Source organism: Parasteatoda tepidariorum, chromosome 12 (genome assembly GCF_982258835.1).
Source record: "Parasteatoda tepidariorum strain Cologne lab strain chromosome 12, Ptep-v5.0, whole genome shotgun sequence".
Taxonomy (NCBI): Eukaryota; Metazoa; Arthropoda; class Arachnida; order Araneae; family Theridiidae; genus Parasteatoda; species Parasteatoda tepidariorum.
Window position 1 is genome coordinate 37,439,527 of NC_141766.1, and position 12,590 is coordinate 37,452,116.

Below are 12,590 nucleotides of genomic sequence, written 5' to 3' on the forward strand. Positions count from 1 at the left end.
ATTATAATTTCCACTTTAGACTTGTGTATTATGTTTTGTTTTAGTTCCTTGCATTTATTGATGAAATAAAGAACTATGTCGATTTTTTGCATTTTTTTTCAAAAAAATTGGTAAGGGAGGCAGTTTACTTATTAAATAATTATTAAAAAAAGTTGTTCACTACAACGTATAAGCAATTTGAACACATATATATGAGATTAAACAGACGATAGCATGCTCTCCAATTACAACGGAATTTCCGTAGTTGCAAGATATATTTTTTAGAGGTAGATAAGCTGAGCTGCCTACTTTCTACTATTTTTGGGAAAACTTTTTCAAGTGGTAGCTAAGTGTTTGTTTAATGTATGATTTTTGGCTTTGTAAATTTGATTAAAAGTAATTTTTCAAGCCACTACATGTATATGGTTCAAAAGTTCATAAGAATCGCCACTTTGTTCCTACTCTGTCACAGGTATTATTCATAGGTATCAATCAAACTATGCAGTAAAACTCAAAAGATTGCTCTATTTCTATTTATCCATGATCCGCGCCATCCTTACTTGTGCCTCACCTGTCTTGACAAATATAACAACAACTAAGCTAAATAAATGAATTGTCTGCCAGAATAAAACACTAAGAAGGATTACATAAGCCAGATGGTTCGTAAGAAACGACACAATACACAACGACCTCAAAACAGATACAATAGACAAACATGCAGCTAAATTGAAAAGCCACCTCTGAAAGTCTATGAAAAGCCACCTCTTGCTCTGCTGCAAATTTCAATGAAATATTCTTATATGAAAATTTAACTGAAGACAAGAACATCAGACCAATAGCAGCATACTATTGCAGTGATGCATTATATTCCAGACATCAATAGCATATACATAAACTCATTTTCCCCCATACCAGCTTAGCTCAAGTTATACCACATATTTTTACATTATAGTCTTATCACCCTACTGTATATAACTACACTACAATGATCATCTATCCACATGAATACTCTTTTACTTCATTCTTCATTTCTTTTCAAAAAGTGACATCTTCTTATAGTTTTATATCTAATCACATTATGAATCAATTATAAATAAGGATTGAAGGAAATCCTTTTATTCTCTAAAACAATGTTTGCTAAATACGTAGGCAGCGCCAGGACTACAAAGATCTTTAGGACACGGATGTTCTAGTCCCAGTTCTTCTTTGGAGTCTGAAGATTGCCCTCTGATTGGAGACACAAGTTCTCCTAAGGTTCTGCAAGTTCCCCTTTATTCACACCTCAAATAGACGTATTTGCTTTAAGTGTAGAAAAAATAATTCGTACGCATTAAAAACAACCTACATAAGCTGGTTGCTCTAAGATAGATTTCTATCAACATCAAAGCAACATTAACTGTGAGTAAAACAACTTTCTACACCTTGATTATACCCCTAGGGAGGTTGATCTTTTAAGATTGCTTTTGAAATCAACTTCGAATAAACCTCAAATCAACCTTGACACTTCAAAAAAATCTCATGTGAATCTTAAAAAATGCCTTAAAAATTTGTAAGGGTGAAAACATTTTCATTAAAGAAATGTTTAGTTACATTTATTCATGTGGTAGCACTGTCCAGGAACTCTAAAACGCTTAAAAGGAGATAAAAAAAAGATAATTTTTTATCTTTTTTTATAAAGGAACCTTCTTTTATAAAGGGATCAGAAAGTTTATCAAAAATTGAAAAAAAATGTTAGTGAAATTGTTTCTTTTTTTATTTTATTCAAACGTAAGTATAAATAATATTTAATTTCGTAAGTATTAAATTTGAAGATCATTTCAAAATGTTCCTTCTAGTAGACATAACTGTAAAATTTATCTAGTAGCTGTTTAAACGGAATTTTTAGAACGCGAAATAGTTTGTGTATGCTATTTACCTAAAATGGAATACTTTACATTAATATTTTATGACTTGCATTTCAACATTTACAGCCTTCATTTTATTGTAAAATTCATTTAATTAAAGTTGACCTGTGAATAATAACCTGCGATTGTGCAAATAAGCTTTGTTTTAATAGAAGTAATTATTAACAGTTGCTGTTTAGATACACAATATGTGACATTTATGCTAACTCAGAATGGTATAAAAGCAGGAGCTTTGCAAGCACTTTCACAGTTTAGATTTGTCTCTAATATATCCGTAGTATTTATCTACATTCGCCAAAAAATGAATACCGCCATGAAAGTCTTCCTAATGGTTTTCGTTGTTGCTGTTGTCGCCCTATGTGCAGATGGTAAGCAACACTACATTGTTTATAACTCTAAATTATTTTAAAATGACATATCTCTGTAACCATGACCTTACCATTAATTTCTACTTTTCACATTTACAACATTAATTAATATCCAGCTGCATAGTGGTTGTATTTAATACAAAAATTATCCATAACAGTTTTATAACACAAAATTGAATGGGGAAGAATGATTAAAAATTATTGTTTGTGTTGCTTTGATTCTTCATTTCATCATCTAATTATTATTGAAATAAAGACTCATAATTCTTTGAGAATATTAATTAAAAATTTTTGAATCTTTTAAAAGATGCTTACCTACAAATCGGTCAAGAAATAGCTGTTTTAGCCTAATTGCTGATCTACCAATGCAAATTAACATGCTTTGCAAGGCAGTAGAAGGCTTATAACTCGATAAAAAATTATTTAAATCTTATGCATCTTTCAAGAATGAGGGGACTCAATAGTTTTATCGTAAAGTTTTGGTTAAGCAACCAAATTGATGAGCTCTGAAAGTTGGTCTAGGGCTCACAACTCTTTGAAAAAAAAAGAATTGGAAACGTAGAATCGTTCAAAAGATATATTCCTCGAAATAGGTCCAGTACTAGCTGTTTAATTGTAATTTTCTGATTTGTCAATCAAATTGACCAGTTCCGTAAATTAGTTGAAGGCTCATAATTATTTAAAAAAATATTTGAATTTTATAAATCTTTTAAAAATGAGCAGAAACGATTGTTTTATTGTAATGTCCAGTTTGACAACCTAATTCATGAAGTCTACTAGTTAGTCGAAGACTCATAAATCTTTGAGAAAAAAAATCAGTTAAAACTTTAGAAAAACATGTTCCTTTAAACAGACCCAGAAATACCTATTTAATCGTAATTTTCAGATTTAGCTACCAAATTGACGAAATCCGCAACTTAGTAGAAGGCTCATAATTCCTTGATATGAAAATTAATTGAATTCTTGAAAATAAATAAATTGAATTTATTGAATCTTGAATGTGGCAGATTAAATAACAATAGGAAAGTAAAACTTTGATCACACTTAAGCGTAAAAATTTTAAATATCTGGGCCAAACTTCCGTGAATCAGGGTTCCTAAACGACGATTAGTTAACCAGTTAGGCTTGGAATTTAATAATTTCAAAAATGACCCACAGAGGGCAGAATTGAAATCGAGCAATGACGTGTATACACGTTGAATGCTGGGTAAAAAGCTATTAAAAATTTTGCGAAAAACTTACAACCTAGATCTTTTTAGCAGTTTTTAGATATGTATTGAGTTGTTTTTATTTATTTATTAATTTTTAACCAAAATAAGCATGGATAACAATCAGTATTTTTCTTTTCAGCCCAACGAAATGGATATGGCCGAGGAGGTAAAGAATTAAATTTTGATAAAAATTAAATATGTACTAATATTTTTTTTAATTGAAAATTGCCGAGAAAAGAATAATTAAAAAAACTTATTCTACAAGTGATAACAAAATGGTAGTAAAATTAAACTTTTCATTTAGTTCACGAAATTCATATTTCAATCTAGAAATTAAAATTTAATTTTGGTTTTTCGTAAACATTTAATTGTCAATTGCTGCTGATTTTGAAATTGAATCATGGGTCACGTCTTGTTTGGTGGGAGTGAGGTGAATTAGTGTGGTTAAATTTTTTATAAATTTGCCAATAAGGCTTACTAATCATTATTTTTGAACAAATCTAGTATTTTTAAACTTTAAAATTACTTTAAAATCTAATTTTTTTTTATTTTTATGTGACACAAGGTTCCGATGTATACATTTTAAGAAACACTTTTTAATTGTAGTAAAGGCAAAGAGTCAATTAAAACCACATTATTATAGATTCTTGCTGAATTTTATTGAAATTGCTTTTTATTGCAATTGTAATTGCTCTATCGTAATAACTTATAACTTCCAACTTTTTAGTTATTTTCACGAAAAGGCACAATGCAGTAAAATTATTCCATAGAAAAATAGTCTGAAAGTTTACTTAATAACAATCTCCACATCATGAATTTCATAATAAAGCGTAATGAAGTTCTCTTTTTAGAAGACAGTATTGGCTCGTTAGATGTAAAGTTGCAAGACGCATTGTCTATACTGCATAAATTTAAATGATATTATCCTTTTAAGTTGAAAATAAGATAAAATGATGTAAAGTCTCTAAATTCAAAACAGAAAAACCAAGAGTTGGGTTTTATGGGTTTCGCAAAAACCATATTTATGGGAAAAAATTTAAACCTCTCCAAAGAAAAAAATCGAGAAGAATACATGAAGTTTTTTATTAATTTCTTTTTGTATATTTTAATGATGAAAGTTAGATTTAAATTCTGCTTTTTTCTATGAAATATAAATGAATATTTAATAGCTTCATAAATAAAATGAATTTTAATAATCATTCTCTTTTACAGGTTACAATCGTGGCCAAGGTAAGATATATACCTTTAACCAAATAGGTGTCATTGAATGTTGTTCATGGTTAATGTAATTAAGTTAATGAAAGGAAAATTGATACAAAAGTAAACCTTATTTTTTATTTTTAGAGAAAATTCAATCATCAAATTCAATGATGGTTTTTTTCTAAAAAGCCTGTTTTCTATAAATTTAATTTAACTTTTACTTTTATTTACAGGCCAGCAAAATGGAAACGGTGGCCGAGGTAAGGAATATGATTTATTGATAATAACTAAATATGAAATTTAGAGGTGCTTCTGAATTTATATTAATTAAATTTAAAAGAATCTAATAATTATATGAAACGTCACTTTCTTCACTTAAATTATTTGAAAGTTGTTAAAGTCCTTCATAAAATGTTTTTTACCAATGCTGTTATACGCACCTGATACCTTTTTATAGTTTGAAGTTTTATTAAATTATAATTTTGCTTCTTTTTTATTTCTCTTGCTTGTTTAATCATCTCCTTAAAGTGCTGTTTTGGTAAATATTTTATTATGATTGCGTTATTTATACATTTTTTTTCTCAATTTTAATATAATTGGCTTTTTAAAAATAATTGGTGTTCACTTGTCCAATTTTAAAAACGTAATGTAAATTTAATTCAATTTTTTTTTCATTGCAAGCCTATCAAAATAACGAAGTACTTAATAGTCCAACATTAAAAACTGCGTAAAAATTTAAATCAAATACCCTGCTTCATTAGGTAAATTTCCACTAAATCGGTAGATACATATTTTTAATAACTAAAAAATGGAATTTAATTTAAAGCGACTTCTAATTATTTTGTGAAACCTGAATAGTTATCAGCTCTTTGAACTCGAAGATGCCTCTCCCGCACCATAAATTAACAACCACTCTGAATGTTAAATGTTTCACACTTTTATGTTATGTAACGACATTATTTGATGTCCTTTATGTGTTTTATGAGCAAATTGTGAGCCGTGGTGGCTCAGAAGATAAGAGCGTTTGCTCTCTAATGAGAGCTGGTCTATACGAATTCTGTCCCTTGCTAGCCCCTTCCACAGTGCTGACGTAAATTATCCTCAGTGGCAGACGGATCATGGGTTTGAGTCCCCTTGCCGGGACGCTAATCATGAGAGTTTTTCTTGATATCAGCACTCAGATTAGTAAATAATTTATAAGTGACAGTAGTGCCTGATATGCACCTTTGGAATGCGAAAGGTTAAAAGGTTAATCCCTCACAAGGTGAAAAATGAACAGCAACTGAATCTCTAAATCTAAAGCAGGAAAAAGTAGTAGGGATCATCAGATTTCCAAGGGGCTGCAGGAATATACATATATATGTACCTTTTAACGATAGATATTTAATTCAGATTAAAATTTTTGTTATAAAAGTTAAATAATTGTTTAAATTTTTTTTGTTTATTGTGAATCTTAAATTCCATTTTTTTTTAATTATTCTTTTTTTTTGCAGGCCAATACATCCGATCTAATGGCCAAGGTAAGACAGATTATTTTTATCGAATAAGTTTCGAGGTGGGATGTGCCTTGATTTATCATGGGATTCATAGTTAATGCCCCTTAGTTTAGAAGCAGCCGTGGTGACTCAGGGGATAGAGCGTTCGCCTTCCAATGACATGAACCGGGTTCGATTATCAGCGATAGCTGATTAATACGAATTCTGTACCCGGCTCGCACCACCCATAGTGCTCAATATCCTCAATGGAAGATGGATCATAGGATAGAGTTCCTTTGGCAGCAGGCTAACCATGCACGTTTTTAGTCTCCATGCAAAGCAAATGCTGGTTAGTTCCATCAAAAGGTCCTCCACGAAGGCGAATTTCTCCCAATACTTACTTCATCCCGGATTTCTCTTGTCTTCTCGATTGGGCTCAAAATTACAAGGCTACGGAATTGAACATTAGTAGTCTTGAACCCGAAATAGGGTCAGCTGTTCAACGACGCTTATAAAATCTGATTATAAAGAAAAGATCTGATAGAAAAGAGAACCTTTTTCTAGAAAACATGCAATAACCAACAAAAAATTCTCAGATTCCTTATTCCATATAATTTATTTTTCAAAAAATGTTAATTTTAATTAGTAAATATTAAAAATAATTTTTGCTAGTACTATTGAGTTATTTGAATTATGGCAAACTTAAAAAAAAAAACCTATATGTAGTGATAAAGAACAGAACTTTTTCTGACGAGGGAGTGTTCACCGGTATTTTGGGTAAATTTCTTTTAAAAGCTAGCAGCACATTGATTAATATAGCAATAGAGTCAAAGTTTCCCAACTGTAAGAGGGTAAAAAATGAAATTTAGCAAATTCCTTATGCGATATAAGTTAATATATATGTTAGGCTTTAGTCATTAATATAAGTATTATGAATTATGCATTTACCTACATACATTAAATATGTTTTTATGTGTTTAGTCATAGGTCAAAATAATTTTTAAAAAATTATCCTTTTAGTTATATGCAATTATATTTTTTAAATAAAAGTATTTCATACATTATGCGAAATAAGAATTATCTTTTTAAATCAAATTTAACAATTGCTAAATGTTAAAAGCAAAATAGTAATACTTCCAAAATCTTTTTTAAATTAAGAAATATTCTCTCTCATACAGTGATAAAATTAAAACAGTGTTAGACTGGGAATCTCTTTGACTTTTGTAATCCGTCAGTAGAATCTGTGTACTTTTTTATGAGGAAACTAACCACTGCAAAATTTGGAAATTTTGTGAACTTTGCATTGTAGAACAATTTCTTACGTAGTAAAACAATTTTTTTCATTGTAAAATAATTTCTTACATAGTAAAATATTTTCTTTGAAATTTTAGGAGGACGTTCTGGCGGTGGATATAGAGGATATGGAGGTTAGTAAATGTACCATAGCTTCTTAACATCATGGTTAATTTTTAAAAATATGAATTAATAGTAATTTAACGACATATCATAATAAAAATGTCTTAACAATTTTATGATAATGTATATCTTAACAATGTGTATAATATTGTTTTGTTACAGATGCTTAATACAGGCCGAGATAGCCAGGTTTGTAGGGTGTCGGGCCCATGTTCAAGAGGTAGTGGGTTCGATCCCTCATCGGCCGAGGACTCCCCGAGTAATAAATGGTGACTAGTGCACTCTAAATCTGTCTGGTTAAAAAGTCCTCCATGTTCCTATAACAAATCATACGTATGGGGGTGCTGAATTAGATATTGATGGGTTTGGTTGAGGTCGAAATTATGATTTGTGGATGAATGAATTGATATCTGAATGGATCCTCCCTACAAACGGGTTACGAGTTGTGTGGCTGAAATCTTAATCTTGGGCATAAATTGCGCCACTGAAAAACATGAAACACATCATCTGCCTTAAAATTCACTCAGGCTTGTTGATATTGGCAAGTGGCAATAGCAACAACAACAGATGTTTAATATGATGAATTGTTTTACAAAAACTACCTCTTATTTAACGTTGGACAAGAATTGCAAATAATATTTCTTCGAAGTGCTAAAATGATCTATTAATACTTTTTAAAGTGCTAAAAATTTATATTAATATTTTTTAAAGTGATAAAATTTTATATTATTATTTTTTGAATGTTCTAAAATTCTATGGATTACATGGAAACGAATTCCATGATTAAGTCCATGGTTTTATAAATTTTTGGTGGTTAACGAAAATAGTGATGAAGGTGAAAGATATCTAAGGAATCAAAATACATATCTTAAATCAAATATATCTTGATAAGGCTCTAGCCTATCAGATATTTAAACGTTGATGCGTAGTCTTAAAAACGAATTTCAACTGGTTTAAATTCATATTTTCCAGCGCTAATTTAACACGTTCACGCCGGGTGTTACGCCTGAAAGCGGGACGGAAAAGAGAAAATACTGGTAGAAGAACTATTTCAATATTAGATAATATTCGGGAGGAGTTAATCTATTCTCAACAATAACAATTCACTGTAAGGAAATTTATCATGGCGAAGAAGCAATTCAATATAAAAATTGCATCCGTTAAAAACAATTGATAGTTATGGATTTTTATTATTCCCGGAAAAAAACTAGAAAATGAAATTTATTTGTTACCAGTTTTTACTCCGTTGCGCCTCCCGATGAGACAATCTAGCGTGACCCACCGGTGGGTCACTCCGGCGTGAACGAGTTAAACTTGTTATTCTAGATGAAATATAAGAAATGTAATTGTTTCAAGTGTCAGAACTTCATACTTCAGGACATAATGCAAATAGAATTTCTGTTTTAAATAGTTTTGGTGAAGCAGGATTTTTTCTGTTAATTTGACATGAATTCTATGTAATTAATACCCCTGATACAAATTTTACTTTACTTTATTAACAAATAATTGGGCACCTGGGCAACTTAGCGGCCCCTATCCCATACATCTAGAAATTTACAGAAAATTTATAGTAATAACATTTTGAATTTAGCAGTCGATGTGGTAGCTATGATACAAATTAGCTAGGCTGTCAACCTTATACGCTTTTTGGGAACATTTCTTCTAGTGGTAACTAAGTTTGTATTGCCACATTCTTCAAGGTTTCTTGTGATAAGGCTTTTAAAATGTTAGCAAAATTACAATCAATTCTGAAAGATTTGCTTTCAAATCTAGGATTTGTTTTCGAACCAAATATCTATCACTCTAAAATATTTTGAAAAAAGCGTAGTAGTTGGTAGACTTGGATTAATATGGAATAATACTATGAAATGAAATATTCTGTTAAATAATGTTTGGCATATTTTGCAAAGTTTCATGAAACCAAATTATTTATTTCAGGAAGAGGACCTGCTAACCAAGGTGAGATTAAATAATGATGCAATTTTTCTGTAATATCTATTATATTTGTGTATATATACCTAAAAATAACTAATCATTTGTCCGTATAAAAGAATAAAGCGAGGTTGGATGGAAAAAAATGATGGCAACTAGGTTAAAAGTTAGCTATAAATGCATTAAGTTTAGAAATGAAGCTGAAATAATGGGAAATAATAATTAAAATAAAAATAAAATTATAATGTTAATAATAAAAATAAAATTTAATTAAAATAATAATTTAAAAATAATTAATAAATTAAATAATAATTAAAAAAATTAAATATCAACTTATAGTCATGAACATAGCTGATGGACATAGTCATCCTTTTGTTTATGCTGCATATTCAATACCTTTAATCATATACCATAGATAACGCTTCTTCATGTTGTAGCCCGCGTTCCACCTTTTAAAAGGACACTAGGGGTAATAAGGAACACTAGGGACACTAGGGCACAAATGGGTAAGGTCTCTCTGACCGTACGGTCTGCAGCGTGGACATAGTGGGCCTGACTGCCGCCGCAGCACTAGATGTATCGCTATGATGTCCGTCTTTATTTGTAAAACATAAAGAGCTTTATGCATTTTCAGTAAAAATTAAAATTATTTAAAGTCTGTATTTTAAGAGTCAGGATATTGAATAAATATTATGATTTTCATCGAAATAAAATGTTCCATGTAAAATTGAGAAAAAGAATATTATGCTAATTGCCTAATATGAGAAATAGCCTAAGTATTTAGTTTCTTTTGCACAACTGGAGGAATTTCCGGTATATAATGTTTGGATATTCTTTTTCTAAAACGCGATATTGTTTCTACAAACTGTTCCTTAGTTTTTTTTCTTCCTGATAGCTACTTAACATGTTTCCAGAGTTTTCCCTACAGATTAGAAGCATGTACTGGAATATTATATTTCCTACACGGAAATCGTGATAATTTATACCCATAACGCTCTTTTGAACAATTTGAAAATTTTTCATTATCTTATGACTTATCATTATGTTACTCAATCACTTTTAATTATTCTTTGCGTATTAAGTTCACACTGTATAAGTTTTCCATAGCTTATGACTTGTATGGTTGTTGAGGAAAACTTTTCTTAGTAATAGCAACATTTGTCTTTAATGTATGAATTTTTGTATTTAAAGTTTCAAAAAATATTTACCCATCATGTAAATTGGATAAAAATCCAAACATGTATATATATATATATATATATATATATATATATATATATATATATATATATATATATATATATATATATATATATATATATATATATATCAGGGGTTGGTGAAACTTCAATTCTAACTCTATGTAAGCAATCTTCCTTTTAGCAGCAAATGTTTTGGAGGACAGGAAGTTAATTACTTTCTAGCTTTTATTCCAGCTTTAATACCAGCAATTTTGAAGTCATTCTATAGGATTGCAACATTTATATTAGAATACTTTTTTTTAATTAAAGTGGTACTGAAAAAGCTTTCGACTTCCTATGCTCATTTTAGTCGATACAAATTACATATAGGTAAATAGAACTCTATTACGAAAACATCAAGCATATTTCAAATTGTGTAAACAGTTTTGCCGTGTAAAATCTTTCAAAACACTTTCTGCTATAAGAAATTCATATGGAGCTTACATAGAGTTAGCATATATCTTACATAAATGCTTACATAGATAGAGCTTGCATAGATAGAGCTTGCATAGATAGAGCTTGCACAGATAGAGCTTGCATAGATAGAGATTACATAGATGCTCATATAAAGTTACTATAGAAGTGTTTCCATATTTGTGTCCTACCCCTGTATATAAGATCTCTTATTTAGGTAGTTATTATTTTCAGTGTTGCTACCTATTTTTAAATTTTTTTTCTAACGACAATGCAAGCAAGCAGCTATGACTTTCATTAAAAATATAAACTATAATTTATTATTTTTCAATTGTTTGAATTAAATTTTTTAGCTAATCAAGGAGGAGATCAATCCCAAGGTAGTGGCCAGTCTGCTTTTAATGTTAATTATGGTACAGGAAATGTTAATAATGATCAAGGAAACCAAGCATCACAACAAGGAAATCAGCGAAGCAGAAACGGAGGAAGATCTGATTAGACATCAGATGATAGCTATACAAAAAATTTACTCTTCCAAAAATTTAAAAACTAATTTTAAATCAATCTGTAGCAACTCATGAATAAAGTATTTTGCAAGACATTACTCTGTGAAATTGATTTAAATAAAAAATATACTTTAACAAATTAATTTTGCATGGATTAAAATGATAAATTAAGCCTCAAATATTGTTTCATCAATTAAAAATTAGTTGGTTGAAAATACTAAATTCATTGTCTTTAGTTTTAAAACACGCTAACCGGTCTGTGCAAGGGTCAGGGAACTGGTCTTGCATCAGAAAAGTTCTGGGTTTGAATCCCGGGCCACATATGTTCTTTCATTCTCCGTACTATCTGTCCTTACTGTGGGAGCAACGTCAGCCGATTTAATATGGTGCGTCTGAAAGAGATCCCAACAATTCTGCCTGTTGCAAGATGCCTGTAAGACCTAGCTCATTGTCCAAGTGGACATTGGAGAAAAAGTTTTAAAACACAATGAAATGCAGAGCTGCCAACTTTATTCGCTTTTTGCAAAAAAAATTATTCTAGTGGTACCTAAGTTTATATTTTAATCTATTATTTTTTATTCCTTTGAACTTATTTTCCACACGAATACATACAAATGATTTAAAAGTTCATATGCAACGTCACATCCCACCTAGCTCTTTCATGGTGAGGGTTTTGTTGGCAAAATTATCAAAAATTCTGAAAGCTTTATTTTTTGAATGTCTTCCACTCTATAAAATATTTTGCAAAACGTGTAGTAGTTGGCAGTATTTAAATGCCCTTCAGAACGCCTGTAAGACCAAGGTCATTTTCCAGGGGGGCATTGAAAAAAATGTTTTAGAATGCAATGAAATGTAGAGCTGCCAACTTTCTTCGCATTCTGTAAAAATTTATTCTAGTGGTACCTAAGTTTTTATTTTAACTATTATTTTTTATTCATTTGAAC

General features: G+C 30.0%; 1 protein-coding gene across 1 annotated transcript; it reads left to right on the forward strand.

Annotated features, from left to right (window-relative positions):
* The first annotated feature begins 2,141 nt into the window (after nt 1-2,141).
* LOC107437520 (uncharacterized) lies at nt 2,142-11,744 on the forward strand. Its single transcript, XM_016049555.3, has 8 exons — nt 2,142-2,251; nt 3,602-3,628; nt 4,675-4,692; nt 4,896-4,922; nt 6,156-6,182; nt 7,529-7,564; nt 9,492-9,512; nt 11,494-11,744. The coding sequence occupies exons 1-8, from the start codon at nt 2,185-2,187 to the stop codon at nt 11,637-11,639; spliced, it is 369 nt and encodes a 122-aa protein (XP_015905041.2). The 5' UTR covers nt 2,142-2,184; the 3' UTR covers nt 11,640-11,744.
* The last annotated feature ends 846 nt before the right edge of the window (nt 11,745-12,590 follow it).

What these genes read in the sequence shown, in the direction of transcription:
- LOC107437520 (XM_016049555.3), top strand. Translation starts at nt 2,185, where the DNA reads ATGAATACCGCCATGAAAGTCTTCCTAATGGTTTTCGTTGTTGCTGTT. An exon ending in TGTCGCCCTATGTGCAGATG is followed by an intron (nt 2,252 to 3,601) that starts GTAAGCAACACT and finishes TTTTCTTTTCAG; the next exon opens with CCCAACGAAATGGATATGGC. An exon ending in AAATGGAAACGGTGGCCGAG is followed by an intron (nt 4,923 to 6,155) that starts GTAAGGAATATG and finishes TTTTTTTTGCAG; the next exon opens with GCCAATACATCCGATCTAAT.